General features: G+C 43.0%; 1 protein-coding gene across 2 annotated transcripts in view; it reads left to right on the top strand.

Moving 5' to 3' along the window:
* The window catches only part of TPK1 (thiamin pyrophosphokinase 1), a 551,394-nt gene that overhangs the window by 331,682 nt on the left and 198,253 nt on the right, over nucleotides 1–21,459 (top strand). For both annotated transcript variants that reach the window (XM_083188542.1, XM_083188541.1), the window contains one exon: nucleotides 10,892–11,003. In XM_083188542.1, coding sequence (XP_083044668.1) covers nucleotides 10,892–11,003 — 112 coding nt within the window. The remainder of the gene's footprint in view (nucleotides 1–10,891; nucleotides 11,004–21,459) is intronic.

Below are 21,459 nucleotides of genomic sequence, written 5' to 3'. Positions count from 1 at the left end.
ATATATATATAATATATATATATATATATATATATATATATATATATATATATATATATATATATATATATATATATATATATATATATATATATATAGATACAGAAGTACCAACACACTCACCATTCCTAAGAATGAGCTGCAAACAGCACCCACTTCCCAGGTTGGGGTGCAGTGGCCTGTGACCACACACTCTAGTAAATACAAACACAGGGGGCCCTGCACTCACTACAACAAACTAACTCACCTTAACATTCAAATAATCAATTAAATAAATAATGGGGTTTTAGTTCATGAATTGATCAATGCATTTAATCTTGCAGCCCATCGCCAAGGGACCCCATTTCACTGCAAGTCCTACACTAGCAACTGGTTTTCATGGGAACCTGGCCACTGCTTATACATCATAGCTAAAATGAACATGTGTTTTTTTTCTGGGTTAATGCTCAACTGCCATGTACCTTATGGTTTTTTAAAGGTGAGACAATCCCAAACACAGCACCTGAATTAGTATTAAAGGGGCAGCTGTCACAGGTTTCAGGTTAATGAGCTTATCTAGGGTGCATGAGAAAGCTATGATCACAGTAACAGAGGTTAATTAAAAATCAACCCAAATATATAGATATATATAGAAGTACCAACACACTCACCATTCCTAAGAATAAGGTGCAAACAGCAACCACTTCCCAGGATGGAGTGCAGTGGCCTGTGCATAAGACTATATATAAGACTGGTGACGGCGGCACTCGAATAAACAACACAGACTGCCAAGGGTTATCCCAACGTTTCAAGCCCTTCCAGGCCCTTTATCAAGGTGCAGAAGACTTCTGCACCTTGATAAAGGGCCCGGAAGGGCTTGAAACGTTGGGATAACCCCTGGCAGTCTGTGTTGTTTATTCTTATATAGCACAGCATATTCCGTTGCACTTTACAATTGGTTATGTCAGTTTATTTGTGATTGCAGTACAAATGAAAATGGCTGCCGGACTTGTGATTTGCACGAAAGCAGAGCAGCATTCTGTGATCCGATTTCTCTGGTCTGGAACTAGACTGATTTTGCTTCACCTGCCTGACGTATTCCCCCGCTGTTCAGGGTTGATTGGATACTGCCATATGTGCCTGATTCAGCAAGTCATTTTACAAATCAAGCAATCATCGAATGACTGTGCATGCATACCATATGCATTACGCAAAGTGACTGAAAATGTGTATGGATCATAAATGCAATATGGGCGGAGCTTGACTGACAGGAAGCCGGTGCTTGGTGGTGTTATCCTGCCGATTTCTGATTTCTGTGGTTGAAAAAATGGAGGCATGCCCAGGCATTTTTGAGGAAGGTCTGTGACATCAGCGATGGCCACTTCAGTCTCAGTCGCAGATTAGTGGAACCTTTAGATCTACTCACATTTGCACAGAAGACAAAGTTTATTCGATGGTCGCGGGTTTGCGTAAGGATTTGCCAGTAGACCACGATTAGCAATCCATTCACAATTCTCTTGCAGCTTTGGAAAGGGCATTTGGGCGGTGGCTTTCTTCTTACAGTCCACTGCGAATTCTCTGATTAGTAATCCATGCTGAATTAGTCCTTATGTGGGTTACCCAAGGTTATGAAGGTCTCCGTTGAAATTAATCATAAGATAATTCTCGGACCAGGCCAATGGGAAAATATTCACAAGTTGATTGGGTCAGATTAGCCCAATAATTAAACTGTGCCGAGTTCCACATCAAGTACTACATTATTAGGATTAGTTATAATCACTGCATAATTACACATTTCCAAATGGTACCATAGCTTTCCCCCTGTAATTTCTCTTTTGAAAATAGTGAAGGTGCAAACACACTGGGAGTTTTTGCCCAACGTGTATGCACAGCGATAATGGGGTAAATTACTGGGAGAAAAATCGCTCAGTGCATAGACAAGAAGTGATTTTCACCCATCTAAGCAATTTTTCTGGGTGTTGACGGCTTTCCATACCAGTAGATGAGCAGCAGTGGCTGGCGATGATGCGAGAGTAAGCATTAGCAATCATCGCTTGGCCATACATACTGGGTGGCATTTGAGATGAAAGCAGTTTAAAAAGCAAAACTGAGCTGCTTTCAGCTCAATACCACCCAGTGTTTCTGGGCCTTTCAAAACACATTGCCAAATCAAACCGATAACTAATTCAAAAGGGTATGTGCATCTAAAGTAATGCAATGATATCACCAAACACATTAGGTATCCATATGTTCAAATTATTGAAGCAGACTAAACAAATCTCAGTCTACCACCAGTTAAAACCCTGTAATGTTAAAACAATCCAGGTATTAGATTACTTAGGTAAGTACAGATGTAGCGGGATTCATTTTTCCAGGGGATGGCGATGGCGACACCATCGCCATCCCCTGCCCTGCCGCCATCTGTATGCCGGAAGGGGACGCGCGCGCGTCCCCTTCCGACGGTGCTGCCCTCGGTCGCCCGGTGATCCACACCGGGCGACCGCACCCCCCCGTAGCCTCCTCGGGTCCCCCCCCTGCCCCTCGAGCGGGAGGCGGACAGTAATGCGTCCGCCTCGCCGCCCGGATACTGTGACACGCGTGCGTGGGGGACGCACACGCGTCACAGTCAGATAGCGGCGCCGTGTTGAAAGCAAAGACAAGGAAAGATTCATCTGTATAACAAGTTAACAGATGCAATCTGCAATGGAGGTCAGCTGGGTGGCATTAATAAGTAGGTGGGTGGGGGTCTTCGCAATACAAAAAGTGGGGCACTGCACTGTGAGAGGGGTGTGTCTAGCACCGCCTATTGCTCTCATTGCAACAACAAAAAGTCGCTCCTTCTGCACCACCAGACACACTAAAAAGGACAGTGTGCAAGGAAGGCGCGCAACAAAAATGTACACTATAATGCCTACTACACAACACACACCCATTACATGCCGTAATGCCCATTACACATTATGCCACACACAGTAATACCTATTACACATTATGCCACGCCGTAATAAACATATTATACCACATGCCATAATGCCTATTACATATACCACACGTTGTAATGCCCATTACACGTTATAACAAACACTGTAATGCCCATTACACATTATGGACATATTTTGATTGATTTGGTATTTATTATTGTTATATTTATATTTATTTCTTTATATGTACCACTCTTGGCATCAAGAAGTAACCGGTTGGGGGTCTTCAGAATAATAAAATGACTAAATCCTGGCCTGATATTGATTCAAACTCAAGATTAAAATATTATATATTAATTCTCCTCTTCTTCTTATGGGCCCAGTCATCTGCAGCTTTTTGTAATTGAAGTCTGTAGGATCTGGTTCTGCTAGTGAAATCAGCATTAGGTTATTTAGGGGGTGATTCTGGTTGACACGCAGTGCTGTGTGTCACTTTTAGCCTGCCCTCCACTTGCACATGCTTTACAGGGCAAATTCGCCCGTGCGGCTTCGAATGGTTGTTTTGCATAAACATTCATTCGCAGCCAATGGGGCGGCACTCACATCATTTTGATGGTTGCCGACCATCGAATGATGCGGTACGCATATGCAAATCTAAGACAATCTCAGGTATCTTAGGCTTGCGTGTGGACTGGAGAGGAACATGGCGGGCAGCTGACATCCTGTGATATCAGCTGCCCACCCTCGACACCTGCATTATCAGCACATTAGCATGAGAACGTGCCGTGTTTTCATTGGAATACCCATTAAATGCTGGGTGTTCCCATGGGCCCGACTACCAACCGCCTCCCCCTGCCCCTCACCCGCACTGGTGAGGGCGAGTGCCCGGCATCAACTCTGTTCGAAGTGGCAGTTGCAGAAATGTGCATGCACAGTAAAGAAACATTGCACACCCGTGCAAATTCGCATGGATGCACATGGACCAGAATAAGGTCCTTAGCGTGCTCTGCTTTATGCAATTCCTTAAACAGCTTTAATTTGTTTCAGAGTAGAAAAATCCTCTTTAACAATTCAGCTGTGCTTACAGGTTTGGTCAATCCAATAGCAGCTAGATTCGCTAAATTTGGAAAATTGTTGTCGTTTAAAAAGTACAGTACTGTAGGCATTATTTGTTTTAAATCTAGATTTTTGTAGGACTCTATTTCAAACAATTTTGATGCAACTGCCCATTCTAGTTTGCTATTTTCATAGTTTAAGATTGTGGGACTTCCATTTTTAGAATAATGCTCAAAAAGAATCTCCCAGGCCTCATTTTGGTCATTGCTCATGGAGTTGAAAACTTGAAAAACAGGATAGGATTGGCATATCTGGAAATCTTGCTTCTAAGTGGTTAATAACTGTATCTGTGTATTTACTGTATCATAGATATTTTTCCTTAAAGCAGCACCATTGGCATCAGAAGAGTTTACTCGAAGGTCTGACCATTTACCAGCAAGATGTAGATCTTTAAAACCACTAGCAGGTGCATCTTTTAGTTGTATAATGCATAGTTCCATAGCTTTTAAGATGGGATCTATTTCGGTTAAATTAACATCTTGCCTTTGCCAAACTTTGGACAACTTAGATAAATGAGGCAGCATATCTGAAAATATCATAAGTGAAGCTAAAAAATTATATGTTCGCATGTATTGGCTTAAACCTTCTGCCGTGATGTCATTTCTCTCAGTGGCCTCTCTTTCCAGTGCAGCAATGACGCTCACCAGGGATTTCCTTTGAAGACTGTTCTGAAAAGTCAACAGAGAGCCACCTAGTGTCTCTAGCGATTTTACGTTTAATTTGAGGACTGTTCAGTATATTTTGGATTAATCGATACTAGATTTACTAGATTATTCACCCGGAGTTCTGGCGAAATCATTTGCTAACAATATCAAATAGTCTGCACCCAGCTTATACCAATGCCCGTAGTTTATGACTGCGATGTTTAAAAAACGCATACAATATGTTTGTGATGTTCCTGCATATTTTTGTCCATTTTAGTATAAAAACACACTAGTGTCCATTTTGTCAGAAGCAAACTTCTTTTTGGAGAGAATGTACAATCCCGTCACAAGGCTACATTGTGATTAGCATACAGCTTGCTACACATGCAAAGTATTTGTAAAAATCGGAACGTGACATGTAAACAGTAGCATCCTTTAATTTGACAATAATGTGTTGTTTTACTGTTGTTTATTCTTCAATAAAAGTTAATGTTGAATTTCAGAGAACTTTTACTTTTTCTGTTAGTGTCGGTTTCTTCAGCCTACACTTGAATAACTTTGACCACTAAACGTTTTTGATCTACTGTAGCTGCTGATTTTTACCATTAAAAAATAAAAACTTCCAAATTAGTTCTTTATACAAAGGAAAAATCAGAAAGATCAGCAGACTGCTAGGAGGCAATCTTTACATTATCATTACTAAGAGACTACAGTGTTTTGGTGGCAGTGTTGGGAATTCTTTTCATCAATCAAATTTAGATTCTCCCCATTTATAAACCACCATGACTTTTATAAATAATCACTTTTGTATTTTTGAATCAGTTCTGTCGCATTGGTTGGTGCAAGTTGAATTGAAAAAGCACGAGCATGTCGGAATATACCTATTCAAACAGAAATTTCGTCGTTAAATGTGACTGTTTAATTCTACATCTGAGACTAATGCTATTAAAGGATTGTTGACTTGACAGGTTATTTTAGAAATTAAAACTTCAGACTAAAGGTAGCACATGTGTTGCTGATGTGTACAACAGGTACATGGACACTGGACAAACCAGTTGTTTTTGCTTTAAATTGGGACATTTTGAGGAAAGTGGCACCGCACATTAGCTCTCCCTCAAATAGCAAGAGGTGTTATGCATCCTGTTCCAAGTGCCTAATACCCTACCAAATACCCTAGCATGGCACATCTACGGTACATTTGAATGTTCTAAATCAGGGCACATTACATTGACCACAAAGTAAATTATTGATTAAATTATTAGATGTTAGGGGTATTGATGTTCCTATCTCTAAATGGAGGTAGGGGTACACCAATTAGGCGCTTACTGACTGACTGACTACTACTGTGACCTATACGGAGACTTCCATACTAACCACTATTCTCAAGTGTTCTACTAACGCCATTTGGCATACTCCAATTATTTTAATACAATCTACAGTATATTGAATAATTTTTATATACATGTTTTATTTCAGCAGACTCACCCAAAACACTCACAGCAGCTGGGGCTTAATTTAACTTAATCTATTTACAAATCTATATATGTCCAACAGCGCCTGGACACACAGTTAGTGGGAGAGCCTCAAAACTTTCCACTGCCTGTACCCCTTTGTAGATAAGCAAGACTCTTCAATCCACCTGTGCTGATCTCCAAAGAAAGATCTCTCCCTCTACTCCCTGATGCACATGTATGACAATTAGACAACAGCAGCAGGCATATCAGTCTTTAGCATCTCCCCACTCCTGTGGGCATTATGTGTGATGAGCAATACTACTGTGGGCATTATGTATATAAGCGGCACTACTGCTTTGGGCATTATGTACTTAAGGGCACTACTATTGTGGGCGCTATGTGTAAAGAGCACTACTGCTATGGGCATTATGTGTATAAGGGCTCCCCTGTTGGTATTGTATATAAGTATCACTACTGTTTCCACCCCCAAATGCCAGCTTCCAGTCAGTAAATCTTTGGCCTCCTTGCATTTAGGATCCATGAGCTTTTTCATTATTTCCCCTCACGCATGCACAATGCGCATGTACACATGCACAGTCATTCATAATCGACTGATTAGGGAATTCTTGAAATAGCAATCAATGCTGAATTAGTCCCTGACTTCTATGACCAGACAACGGGAGATGGCTGTTGGGCCCTATTCAATGTTGTCTTCCCTGACAGCATTGAACAGGGGATCTCGGCAGAACGAGCCCAACTTCACAACGGCCGGTGACGAGCTCCTGGCTTGCGGCCATGACCCCTTCTCGTCCCGCTGCAGGTGGGACATTGAATCCCGCCTGCTTTTTCTCGGTCATGCAGTCCGAGAACGGGACAGGGTCACGGCTGTCGTGCCAGCTCAGGCTGTCGGCCTGGCTGGCTTGTGTGTGCGCAGGCTGAAGCAGCAAGCCTGCCTTTCACTAATAGTATTTCACCACCACAGAATAAAAACCTGTCATCAGAGCCAGGGTGAAACACTGTTAGTTATAGACAGGCTTGCTGCTTTAGGCAGCCTGCGCACACTTGTAATAATAGGCTGGGTGGGGGCCTACTTATTTCTAAGTCCTAGGCCCCACAATTTCTGGTGGCAGACCTGAGCTTGTGTCTAATGCGGGGTACACACCAGGACAACCCGCTCATGATGCACATTGTGAGCGGGTCGTCAGTGTTTCTTCCGACCCGCTCACGATGTGCACCGTGAGCGGGTCCGATCCAATGGCGATCCGCACCCGGAGTATGGTCGTTCTTCAGATCCTACCTGCTGCAGGTAGGATCTGAATAACGACCGACCCGCTGGACCGCGCATCAGATCGGTATCGGTCCACACCAGGACAGAAAAGGGCTCAATCACCACACAATCTACATCCAATCGGTCGGAATTGGATCTAGATTGATGGGATCAGACCCTTGTCGTCCTGGTGTGTACCCAGCATAACCTTTTGGCAGTGTTGACTTAATGTATGTAAACCCTTTTTCTGTGTCGACCTAGTCTCTGTCAACCGTTAGTGATCAGCCTACAGATAGAGCCGTCTTCAACTAGCATTCTCTCTATAGCCATGGTGTAGTTACTGTGAACCTAGACATCATCAATTATCTATGCCATAATTTATAATACTCTGCCTATCAATTTGGTTGATATTTGGTCACCAGGATTTTATTTTTGACTAAAGTATGATCACGTTTAAGGTTAGTGATTTTATATTTTATACAGATGATTCTCTCTGTTAGAAACATGCCACAGGAATATCAGGTTGTTATTTTTTTTTTTTCGCCAATCAGTGCAGTTTGTGGAATGATGACTGATCTCATTAGTCCTGCATCAGTGGTGATGGATGATGTGGAACAATGTAAAATAAATAGCATGTTGATTTCCAAACTAGAAATTTATATACATGGTTTCAATTTTATATACTATAGCTGCATTGTTAATGAACTATCAGCTGGAAGGCTGTACAGTAAGCAGCCAACTAGTAGAAGCTGGGTAGCGCTGCTGGTGTTATCATCATCATCATCATCATCCTTGCATATTGTATCTTTACACCTCAAGATTTCAGGTTGTGGTTAATGGATCACAGGTAATCGGTCTGTATTTCTTAAGATGATATTTCTAGTACGCCGATTGCGAAGTTCAAATTTCACTATTTTCTTTTACATTTATTTTGCTGTTTAAGCCTCGGCAGTTTCTGTTTCACTCGAGCGCAGAATATCCTCTCACTGTTCATCTGACTGAAGGCTGGTTTATATTCCTGTGTTTTCGTCTTTAATATTGCCGGGGCAACATAAAGTGGAAGGATGGAAAAGTGAATTATCTTGTCTTTAGCATTGCTCTTCCATGCACTTCATGTGTTATGATCTTGTAGTACATCAGCATATTTTGTGACTTCCATAAGATATTACTGTATGCATTGTAGTTGCTTTATGTTTTTAATCCAAGCAAACTGACACTGATTACTAACAACAAATTTTTTGTCAAGAAAGCATGAACGTTTGAATCTATCTAGGTTAAGCCGCCCATACGCGGAACGATGTTTGGGTGCGATACAATGCGTACTCCGGCGCACAGCACATAAAGGGGAACATGTACTAATCCCCCTTAGTGCTTCTCAAATAACATGTCTCGCTTCTCCTGCATAACGAGAAGAAGCGGGCACCCGTTATTGGTTAATGTATTAACCCCCAGCAAGCCAATAAGGAGAGCCGTTATACACAGCGTTAACGGCTCTTCTTATCGGCTCCCCCGGCGTCCTGCACATGCGCAATGTGCTTTCCTCCCCCCGCCCAGCTGTCTAAGCATGTGCAAGATCTCACTAAAACCGCGAGATCTCCAGTGCAGCCCGAGCCAGAAGCAGGGCTAGCGTTGTCCCCGCAGTGGGGGATAGGACAATGCTAACCCTAACCTGGCGAATCACTGGGGGGGATTACAGGAGACCGTTGAGCGTAACTTGGGGGGGCTGTCACAGCTAGCACATGTTAAGTTAGGTGTGCTAGTAATAAATTGGGGAAAATGTAATTCCCCCCCCCCCCTAGTTAACCAGCCTTAAGTGCATTTCTGAATGTACAGATGGGGCAGGCCTCTTCCTGGCTGGCGAATCACCAGAACGTCCCCGCTGACGATCCGCCAGCAGCCTGGCCAGCCATCAGACTGAGACGCCCGTGCGTCTCAATCTCCGTCGGCGGGGCGACGGGAACCCTGCCCGTCTCCGCCTCAGGGATAAGGACAGGGTTAGGGGGGGTGCGGGCAGGCGGCGGGGACCCCGGGTTACCGCCGACAAGCCAGCAGGGACCCGGGGGAGCAGCTGGAAGTACCGTCGGAAGGGGACGCGCGCGCCTCTCGTGCGTGCTTCCCCTTCAATATGGCACTGGCGGGGGATGGCGGCTGGCGTCGCCATCGCCATCCCCTGCCAAGGGGATGGCGATGGCGGCTGGCGTCGCCATCGCCATCCCCTGCCAAGATGGGACCTGCCCCATCTTTGTCACAATGATTTATCTGTTACCTTAAAAAAACAAAAATTGCAAAAAAAAAATAATATATAATATTGCTCTTTTATGTGAGACTCAGGACGCCATGATTAAGGGCCTTGTTAGGTCCGAAACGTCGGCTTATCTGTTGCTGGATATGGAATAAAGAAAAAGTATTGCCTTATGTGCTGCTTGGTGAGTGCCCTGATTCTTGATAACTGTGGATTGGGATCATAAGTTTGCTTATGGGACTGGCAGGAGCACCACTGGAATAATTGAACCAAACCGTGAGTGCATTGGAAACTGTCTTTTTTATATATATATATATATATATATATATATATATATATATATATATATATATATATATATATATATAATCTCTAACCAAAAATAAGCCATGTGTCTTCTCCCTCCAAATAATTAACTTCTACCCTTTTTACACCAGAGCCGCGACCCGGATTATTGCCGCTCCAGTCCGGGGCCGAGACTTGGTGTAAAAGGGAAAAAAATAAACCTGGTTCCTGTTACCCGGTGTCCGACCCGGCAAATGTTCAGGGTCGGACACAGGGCTTCCCTGGAGTCAGGGGCCGTGTAAATGGGTTACCCGTGTCATCTGACCCAGGGACCCATTTCCTCCAATCAGGGAGCCCCAACCTCCGGACCGCAGCGCCCTGAGGTCAGTCCGGAGGTTGGGCAGGGGCTGCGTACAGCCTCCGCTGCTGTCTGCAGTACTATGCAGACAGCAGCAGAGGTGAATGGATGCATGTGTGCGGCATCCATTCACCTCATGGATGGAGGCTGGGGGTGCACGGAGGCTGGGGGCAGCCCTAGCAGCTTACCTGGGTGCTGGGCTTGCCCCCAGCATGTCGGTCTGCATTGCGGGGGTGACAGTAGGCATTGTGGGGGTGATGGTCGGCGGTTTTCCTGACACTTGGAGATTGTCATCTCCGAGCGCTGGCTCAGGGCTCGAATTCACCGGCATCCCCTACGCAGCATAATGCCGGGGGACGCCGGTGCAAAAGGGAACAACGGCCGGGTCGCACCCGGGTCCAAAAACCTGGGTGCGACCCGGCAGTTTTGGTGTAAAAGTGGTATTACTGTAGGTAGAATAAGAAATAAGACATTTCATCATAAGAACATATTCAAGTGTAAATTATTTGTAAAATAAGTATTTTTTTAGTATAATGTCCTCTTAATATTTCCACTATTGTAACTTTTCTTAACCTACTGTAAAATATTTAGTAATTTGTTTCAAATGTGTTCATTTGTACCACAGGGAAAACATAAGCTGCATGTTGCGACAGGAAGAGAAGAGAAATGGTGTGGCCTTATTCCTGTGGTATCACCTTGTAATTGTGTAACTACAACTGGACTGAAGTGGAATCTCTGTAAGTAAACATTCACTTTATTAAATGGTCATAGAGATGAGCGGATTTTTAGAAATCTGGCTGAATGGAATTGGAAATTCTGTGTAGAACTTGGTCCCGGGTCTGGTTTTCCCAGCAGATTTGGTTCTCAAAGCTAGGCAAAACTTAATTGTTCTGAAAAGAAATATGTCAGCAATCAGTTTACTCATATTGTACATGGTACTAGCTACATATAATATACTGCAAATCTGTGTGTATCTAACAAATAAAAGCTTGGGAATATTGTTCATATTTCAATCTCAACATTTAAGATTACAGCCTCTCGTCATTGCTTCCCAACTCTCTGCAAGTTCTTACACTAGCATAGGTACCCCAAACTCTATTAAATTGCAGGTAAATGTCCCCACCTTTACAGAGGTTAACAGGGAGCTGGCTTGAGCCGCACCTAACTAGGAAACATTTAATGCTGCGTAACAGTATTAACCCCATACGTTTAAGAAAAATATAAAGACCTTCGCGATTGGTGATTACAATAATATATTGTAATTCTGTATGTACCTAGCAAATAAAATTGCAGGTTTTTTTTGTTCATAGGTACCTCAATGTATAAATGCTCAGTTTTACCTATATGCAGTGGCAGATTTACCACAAAGGAATTAAAGTGGATTCGTAATGTGTGTGTGTGTGTGTGTGTATACCTTTAGCATCCCGTGTAGATAAGTTCACTTTAAGAAAGGCTGAACCCTGCAATGGCAAATTAATGAAAGGTCAGAACTATTCTAGTAGGGTTGGGTAGTTAGTTGCTATTCAAGTAGGGTAGGGTAGTTGCACCGTGCTTTTAGGGTCACAAGCTTTATTCTAGACCTAGCATGTCCAAACTATGGCACTCCATCAATTGTGAAACTACAAGTCCCAGCATGCCTTGCTACAGTTTTGCTATTAGGCAATGCAAAAACTATGGCAAGGCATGCTGGGGATGTGTAGTTTCACAATAGCTGGAGGGCCATCGTTTGGACATGCCTGTTTAAGACATAGGTGAAGGGAGGAATCTGGAGCCAGATTAAATTACATATGGTGAAATAACATAATATATGATTCTTCTTTTAACCATGTCGGCCTCAGTTTGTCCATAGACTGTCTATCCGATATCCAGACAAATTTGATTTGTTAATAAAGCAAGGGTGGAAGGGTATTTTGCCAGATAAATCGAAACGTTTGAGAAAAGAAAAGAACATTTTAACAACAGTCAATAGGCTGATCAAGGAAAACTTATAGTACATTTCTGCCCGATTTAACAATAGTAACAATGTAAGCCTAATGTATCTTAGGGGGGGGGATCCATGGTAGAACTCAATGTGAAAAAGGGTCTCAGTGCAAACAAGATCTCATGGGATATGGTGTGCTGAGAGGGGCTGTTTGTCAACACTGCAGCAACAATATATGAGGACACATCTGTATACAAGATTTGCACTTGGTGTAAAGCTACAGTACAAAGAGTCCGCAGGGCACACCGACAAAACCAAGCATTTTTCTAGGTGGGTGCTGTCTGAAAAGGGCAATGGAGCATTGAGGAGCTGGTCAGAATGGGCAGAACTCTTAATACAGGAACCACAAGCCCCCAAAATTTGGTGATATAGCTGTGGGAAGCCAGACCTGTGGAAAATCTCCTCACACAACGGTGTCAAAGCCATGCTTCCTGCAAGCTTAAACAAAATTGCCAGTTGGGCTGGTTACAGCAACTACTGTTAATGAATTTAAACCAAAACTGGATTCATTTTTGGCTACTGAGGGAATCCTATAGATATGCCTTACTCAAGTCAGTAGTTACAAGTAAGATAGGTTGAACTCAATGGACTAACCTTTTTTACTATGTTGCTACGTAAAATAACCATGCTTTTTTTTGCTAGATGCATTGGGCTGGTCCACACACAGAAAGTTGGGTTGGCCAAGAACTAATGGCAACTGTTAAAAACCTTTACTTTAAAAACCTTAACTTTAGTAAATATACCACCCACAGGCCAGACTTGAGTGAAATCTGGGCTTCAGCACTACAGATAGTTAAATCAAAATAACCAAGGTAATAATTTAGCCATTTGTGCTCAAGCATGGATATCACTAAAACCTGGACTTTTCTTGTTCCTTGAGGACTTAGGTTGGGAATGTCTAATATATGTTATTTGTTTGAACTTGAAGTGAGCTTCACTTACAGTTGTTCTATAAAAGAATATCAATCTACACCACAGTATGAGAGCAGAGCCAGTGCTGCAATTGCTAGCTAAGCTGAGCGAACAATATTGTGCTCTGTCTGTGCGAGCTGCACACGAAGGAAAACACCTATTTCTATTTCAATTTAGAGAGTCTTTGTATATTACTTTAGTTTAAAAAAAAATATATATTTTTTTCTAGTTTACAAAAAAATCTTGAAACTTTAATAAAACTGCATGGTAAAGCCTATTTCATTGTACGTTCACAGTGTGGTGTTAGTTCCAATAATATAAGTTGAAAATTGTAAAAAATTTTGTTTAAATTCAGTCTTGATATTTCAAAAGAACGTTGCGTGTTTTTGGGAGGCAGTGAATTGCTTTACTTTATTACGTTTTTTTCTGGTTTAAAAACCTTGTATATGTCATAGAAATGCTCAGAAGTAACCATGAGATATTATCATTCCATCCTTTGTGAGCAATACATTTAGGGCCTTATTCTGCTTGGTGCGTTGGGATCGTACGCCGTCGGATCGGGATTTTTTTTGTTCTGCGCATGCGTATCTTTCGCAATGCGCATGCGTATCTTTCGCAATGTGCATGCGTATCTTTCCCAATGCGCAGGCGTGCCGACTTCACACCGCTCACGGACGGGTTTCTCCGTGCGAAAAAACCTGTCCGCAAGAGCACGGTCATTGTGGGCGGCATAGGGGCGTGTTGAGGGGAGCGGACGAAATAATGAGGAAAACTGGGCGTAAACATGGGCATACACGGGGGTGTGCACCAAAAATGTACGGTGCTACAACCGCTCGATCGGCGAAGCACCGTGCATTTCGGACAGAAAACAGGCGGACGCCAACGATACCTCCAGACCACCCCTAGAGATACCGTATGAGAGCGGATACCTGGGTCTGCTAATTAACGCTGATTACTACTCAAACTCATACACCTGAATGTAATAAGCAATGCTGCAGCCTATTAAGTGAAAACCATTATTTCACTACGTGCAAGCCACACACAGCCCACAAACACATTGGAAGCATATCTTTCTACATGTAAAGGTTGGTTTAATATTAGGTAAGATTCATTTTAACACCTGCTTATATATGCCAAGGTAGTTAGTTTATAACCATTTACACACATTCAGTAAGTGTTTTTATATACTTTAACCCCTTCCCAATATTTGACGTACATTTACGTCATGGCCGGGATGTACTTCCCGACGCATGGCATAAATGTACGTCATGGCTTTAAACTGTCACCGCGTCTATAGACGCGGTGACAGTTTAAACATGTCTGCTGTCCCTGACAGCAGACATGTCCCTGCATGCCCAGGGGGGGTGGCGATGCCTCCCCCCCGTCGGCGATCGCTGTGATTGGCTGTTCAAATGTGAACAGCCAATTACAGCGTTTTCTGTGTACCGGCGAATAACGTTCGCCGGTGACACAGGGATCGGTGGTGATTGGTGCTGTAAAGTACAGCACCAATCACCACGGGGTGTAAGGGTGACACTGGTGTCACCCCACCTCACCCCACCCGCCCCCAAAGGCCGTGATTGGTTCGTCGGACCGACGGACCAATCACAGCCATGGAGGGTGATTTAAACTAACGGTGACTGCACTGCAGACGCCATTCCGGTCTGGAATTGCGTGCAGTGCGGTCACCGTGCCTATCTGCCGTGATATACTGACCTGATCCTTGCAAATACTTACCTGATCACCTGATCACTGCTTGTAGCGTGCTGGATGCTTCCTGGATCTGACTTCTTGTGACTTCCTGCTGCTGCTGCAGTGTGATAGAGTTATAGATAGAGAGAGATAGAGAGAGATAGTGACAGAGAGTGCTATATTTTGTGTCTGCTACCCCCCCTTTTTGGGGGTGCAGTTTTTTTTTTTATATATATATAACTGTCAGTGCTGCTGCTGCAGTGTCATAGAGTGATAGATAGTGATAGATAGTGATAGATAGTGATAGATAGTGAGAGATAGAGAGATAGAGAGAGATAGTGACAGAGAGTGATAGAGAGTGCTATATTTTGTGTCTGCTACCCCCCCTTTTTGGGGGTGCAGGGTTTTTTTTTCTATATATAACTGTCAGTGCTGCTGCTGCAGTGTCATAGAGTGATAGATAGTGATAGATAGTGATAGATAGTGAGAGATAGTGAGAGATAGTGAGAGATAGTGAGAGATAGTGAGAGATAGTGAGAGATAGTGAGAGATAGTGAGAGATAGTGACAGAGAGTGATAGAGAGTGCTATATTTTGTGTCTGCTACCCCCCCTTTTGTGCTGATCAGTATATCTGTGCTGATGAGCAACTTTTTGGGGGTGCAGGTTTTTTTTTTTATATATATATACCTGTCAGTTGCTGCCAGTTGCACTGTCAGTTGCACCAAAGGTTGTGCACCTGCTGCCCCTCACTGGTAATCAGTGTCGCATCAGTGATCACCTTTTTTTTTTTGAGGGTGCTGTGGGGTCTTTTTTTAATTTTTTTTTTACACACACTGTGATTTTGTGGGTGTCCTGTGGCCACTGTGCGCTGATCAGTGACGTACATCACTGATCAGCTTTTTCGGCACAGGGTTGATCTATTTTTTTTTTTTTTTTGGATCAAATTCCTGTTGCCTTTGAGCGCTGTTCAGTGACGGACGTTACTGACCAACATCTGTGCTCAATTTTTGGCGCGGGACCTTTTTTTTTTTTTTTTTTTTCTGCACTACATACACACTACACACTACATACCCCCCCGGATTGAAATAAAGTTTGTACCCCCCCTACACTATACACGTGTTGAAACATTTCACTACCAGAAACACAAAAATAAAAATGGCATCCCAAATGTCATCCCAAATGTCATCCCAGTCATCCAGAAGAATGTATTCAGCGGAGGAGGCATATGCCATGCTTGCCTCTGACTCTGACACAGCCAGTGAGGCAAGCGGGGAATTTGAAGGATTCATCTTAAGCTCCTCTTCCTCCTCTAGTGATGAGGGACCCCCTCAAAGACGCCCCCGTAGAGCAGCTGAGCCCCCCCCCCCAATAATTGATCTCGTATGGACCCCACCACCAGACAATTTTGAGCCCCAGGTTCCTGAGTTTTTGGCCATCCCAGGAATCCAATTTGATTCCACAGGTCTCAGAGAAATTGACTTTTTCAAATTATTTTTCTCTGATGATTTTATAAATTTAATGGTGGACCAAACTAATTTATATGCCCAGCAGTTTATTGCTCAAAACCCCACGTCATCATTTGCTAGGTGGACCCCTGTAGATGCAGTAGAGATGATGACGTTTTGGGGTCTGGTGTTTCATATGGGCATAGTAAAAAAGCCAGAAATTAGGCAATATTGGAGTACAGATGTTCTGTACAGCACCCCACTTTACCGTATGGCCATGACCCGGACTCGTTTTGAGATAATCCTTAAATTTTTGCATTACAACGATAATGCACAGTGCCCACCCAGAGATGATCCCACCTTTGACCGGCTATTCAAAGTCAGGCCGGTCATTGATCATTTCAGTGCCAAATTTGAAGAGATGTACATCCCAGATAAATTCATTTGCATAGACGAGTCCCTTATACATTTTAAAGGAAGGGTTAAATTCCGCCAGTACCTTCCCAATAAGAGGGCAAGGTATGGCATAAAAATGTATAAGCTGTGTGAAAGCACCTCAGGGTACACTCACAGGTTTAGGGTATATGAAGGGAAGGATTCAAGAATTGAACCGCCAGAATGCCCCCCCTCCCTCGTAGGTGTTAGTGGAAAAATTGTCTGGGATTTAGTGCACCCCTTCCTGGATAAAGGTTATCACCTCTATGTGGATAACTTTTACACTAGCATCCCCCTGTTTAAGGCCCTTGGTTCAAGAGGTACAGCAGCTTGCGGTACTGTGCGCAAGAACCAAAGAGGCCTCCCAAAAACGCACATTGCCCAAGTAATGAGAAGGGGTCAAAGCAGGGCACAATCCACCGAAAATATGTTGTTGGTCAAATATAAGGACAAGAGGGATGTCCTTATACTGACAACAATTCACGGAGACAGTACCACCTCCATCCCTGTACGAGGTACCAGTACCCACACCTCAAAACCTAATTGTATCCTGGATTACAATAAGTACATGGGCGGAGTGGATCTTTCAGATCAGGTACTGAAGCCGTACAGTGCCCTGCGGAAAACAAAAATCTGGTACAAGAAGCTGGCCGTGTATATCATCCAGATGGCACTGTATAACGCTTACGTGCTATTCCATTCTACCAGCCAGAGGGGGACATTTATGCACTTTCAAGAGGAAGTCATAAAGAGCCTAATATTTGGGAACCAGCAGGCAGAGGGCCCCAGTACTTCTAGTACTGGCCCCCATATTGTACCAGGGCAGCATTTTCCTGATGAAATCCCCTCCACTGGAAAAAAGGGCAGGACACAAAAAAGGTGCAAAGTTTGCTATAAAAAGGGAATAAGAAAGCAAACTATTTTCCAGTGTGACACTTGCCCCGACAAACCCGGCCTATGTATAAAGGAGTGTTTTAAAATATACCACACATTTATGGATTATTAGGTTCATCATTTCACCGTGCTTCGGGGGTCTTGCTAATGCCACATAGCACCCACCATTCATTCCACCAGAATCTGAGCCGCAAAATCCAAAAATCACTCCTTCCCTTCTGAGTCCTGCCATGCACCCAACTGGTATTTTTTGGTCACATGTGAGGCATTGCCGTACTCTGGAGAAATTGGGGCACAGATTTCGGGGTGCTTTTTCTCCTTCATACCTTATGAAAATGAAAAATTTTGAGCCAGAACTGCATTTTTGTGTAAAAAAATGTAATTTTTCATTTGCACAGCCCAGTTGTATCAAAATTGGTGAAACCCCTGGGGGTTTGAAATGTACACTATACCCCTAGATGAATTCCCTGAGGGGTGTAGTTTGCAAAATGGGGTCACTTGTGGGGGGGTTCCACTGTATTGGTGCTTTGGGGGTCTTGCTAATGCGACATAGCACCCACCAACATTCCACCAGAATCTGTGCTGCAAAATCCAAATATCACTCCTTCCCTTCTGAGTCCTGCCATTTTTTGGTCACACATGAAGCATTGCCGTACTCGGGAGAAATTGGGGCACAGATTTTGGGGTGCTTTGTCTCCTTCATTCCTTGTGAAAATGAAAAATTTTGAGCCAGAACTGCATTTTTGTGTAAAAAATTAAATTTTTCATTTTCACTGCCCAGTTGTACCACAATTGGTGAAACCCCTGGGGGTTTGAAATGTACATTATACCCCTAGATGAATTCCCTGAGGGGTGTAGTTTGCAAAATGGGGTCACTTGTGGGGGGGTTCCTAACTTTTAGCATCTTATGGTGCCTAGAAACCTACATGGTGCCTAAAAAATAATCTCATAAAAAGGAGGCTCCAAAATCAAGTAGGTGCTCCTTCTATTATGAAGCCTGTGGTTTGGTCAACGTGCACACTATGGCAACAAATAGTATATTTATGAAAACAAAAGAATTGGGGGAATCAATTTTTAGTCACATTTCTCTAGTAAAATCTACTGTGTTCCTTAGAAAAATGTATTAAAATTGCAAATCTGCAAAAAAAATGAAATTTTGAAATTTCACCTACACTTTGTTTTAATTCCTGTGAAACACCTAAAGGGTTAACAAACTTCCAAAATGCTGTTTTGAATACTGTGAGGGGTGCAGTTTTTGAAATGGCATCATTTATGGGGGTGTCTCACATACAAGTCCCTCAAAGTCACATCAGAACTGAACTGGTCCCTAAAAAAATCAGTGTTTGAAATTTTCTTGAAAATTTTAGAATTTGCTATTCATATTTTAAGCCTCCTAGTGTCCAAAAAAATTAAAAGGAGGTTGAAATAATGATGGCAACATAAAGTAGACATATGGTCTATGTTAGTTAATAACTAGTTTGAGTGGTATGATTATTTGTCTCACAAGCAGAAAATTTAACATTTTGAAAATTGCAAAATTTTCCATTTTTTTTACGACATTTTGGTATTTTTCACAAAAAAACACAGACTGTATCGACCCAAATTTACCACTAACTTGAAGTACAATGTGTCACGAGAAAACAATCTCAAAATCACTGGGATAAGTAAAAGCAAAAAAAAGTTATCCCCACTTAAGTGATACCTGTCAGATTTGAAAAAAAGGGCTCTGTCAGGAAGGCAAAAACAGGCTGCGGCGGGAAGGGGTTAAACAGCAGGACACTCAATTTACAGAAGTCGACATGTGTCAACTTTTTCACTCTAACACAAACATTGTGTTTTTGTTTATGAAATAAAATACATAAACCACATCTAAGAGCTACAAGGATGTTTGTGCACTTTCCTAAGGCCATGGCCACTATTTTGCACACAATCTTTGTATTGTAGCCAAAATACATACCTTAAGCACTTTCATATCTGCTATGAATTGGATGTATCACACTCTGGATGTAAAATGCCACAAATCACATTATTGCAATCACTTCTCTCTAACAAAGGATGCCAACATCTGCTTATGAAACTATAAACTCATATTTCAAACACTATTTTAACATGTTTGCACACAAACAATTTTATAATGCTTGGTCGACTCAAACATCTTTAACATACCTGTACCAAGACCTATGGGGAGTACTGACTGGTATTTTTGGGAGGACACATATGCATTCCTACACAAATGTCACTTTGGCCCCTTGTTTGCCTACCTCACCCACTCCATGAGGAAATCATTGTTCTGGCCCTGCTTTTAACTACTAATGTAGGAGTTACCTCACCTGCACAGAAACTGCTTTCTCACCTATTAAGTTGCTCTGCACATGTGCTGGCACAAACAATTTAGCAGGTAAATGGTGGATATGAACATGTGCATGGCCATGGAGAGGGTTACACATTGCAAACTTGAAGAACACTTCACTACATTCCCCAAAACACCAAATTCAGTAAGTACACATAAATGTATTATTTGGTTTGCACAAGAAATTACACATACAACACGTGTTTTATAATTGGGAAAATATTTTTATTTGCTGTTAACCATCACAGCTTTTTTTTTTATTTAATGGCATAAATAATAACATAAATAATATATAATAACAAAAATAACAATCTGCCAGAACAAGAAGTTGCATATCTACAAACATGTGTTACCCAGCAACTGCAATGGTGAAATAAATGGGGACACCAGCATACGACCTGCAACACCCAGGGAGAATACTAAGCAGGATCCACACCAGCAAAAATAAACCTTGCATTTCAAGAGGTCAAATTAAACAGATTACTACCCTTGGCACGAGAATGGATAGATTTAGCACTCAGGAAGTGGAACCCCAGTACAAATTCAAACATTTGGGGTCCAAACACAGAGGAAGTGAATCGGGTGACATTATTTTGGCCTTTTTTTCCCTTTTTGGATGGGGCCTTGGGGACAGGGGCCTTGGGGACAGGAGCCTTGCGGCCTCTTCGGCCAGTGGACACAGGAGGGTCGGCAGAGGTGGAAGGTTGTGGGGCAGCTTGGGGTGGGGCAGCAGATGGGGTGTCGTCCCTTTGGGACCTGGCGGTGGTGACCAGCTCCGCCAGAATGTCATTGTGGTGGCTGAGTTGTTGTGCAATGCTTTGCATGCTAGTCGCCAGAATGTCATTCTGGCATTTGAAGGCCTCAAACTGTTGCCTGTTTGTATCCTTCCAATCCGCCAGAAACTCCCCAAACTGCTGCTGACGGGCCGCAGCCTCCACCCCTTGCTGCTCGATCCTATCCAGCAGCTCTATCCACCTGGCATCCCATGTTACCTGTGGCTGGGGGCGTCCTGTTGGCGGAGGCTGGTCCACTTGTGGGTCTGAAGGGGAAGATGCTGCCGGTACCTCAGGAGTATCTGGATCTTCTAGGATAAAAATTAAAAACAATGACACCATCACATACACAAACAATATCCCTTACCACAATCAATGCATTACTGTAAATTACCTGGAAGCTCAGCAGCAAAGACCTCCACCGGGAGCTCGCTATCCATATTGGATATCCCCCTAACCTCTGCCATATCCACCACATCCAATACCAAGAGCTCTGTGTTATCTGATTATTATGTAGTTATGTTTCACTCAGTGTGCAATTGGGATACCAAATGTTTTTTCCTAGCCAGAATTACCCCTCCCTTTTGGCACCTGAGTGACACACCTCTGATTGAGCAGCTTACCAACAAAAGTGTTGTGCAGTTGAGAGGCATAGATGGGTCAGCATTAGGAGGGATTGCTGACACCTGAGTGCCATTGGAGAAGCCAGG

The sequence above is a fragment of the Crinia signifera genome, chromosome 5 (assembly GCF_055691185.1).
Source record: "Crinia signifera chromosome 5, ASM5569118v1, whole genome shotgun sequence".
NCBI classification, from domain to species: Eukaryota; Metazoa; Chordata; class Amphibia; order Anura; family Myobatrachidae; genus Crinia; species Crinia signifera.
Note: the sequence above shows the minus strand (reverse complement) of the source record. Positions and strands in the feature narration are given on the sequence as shown.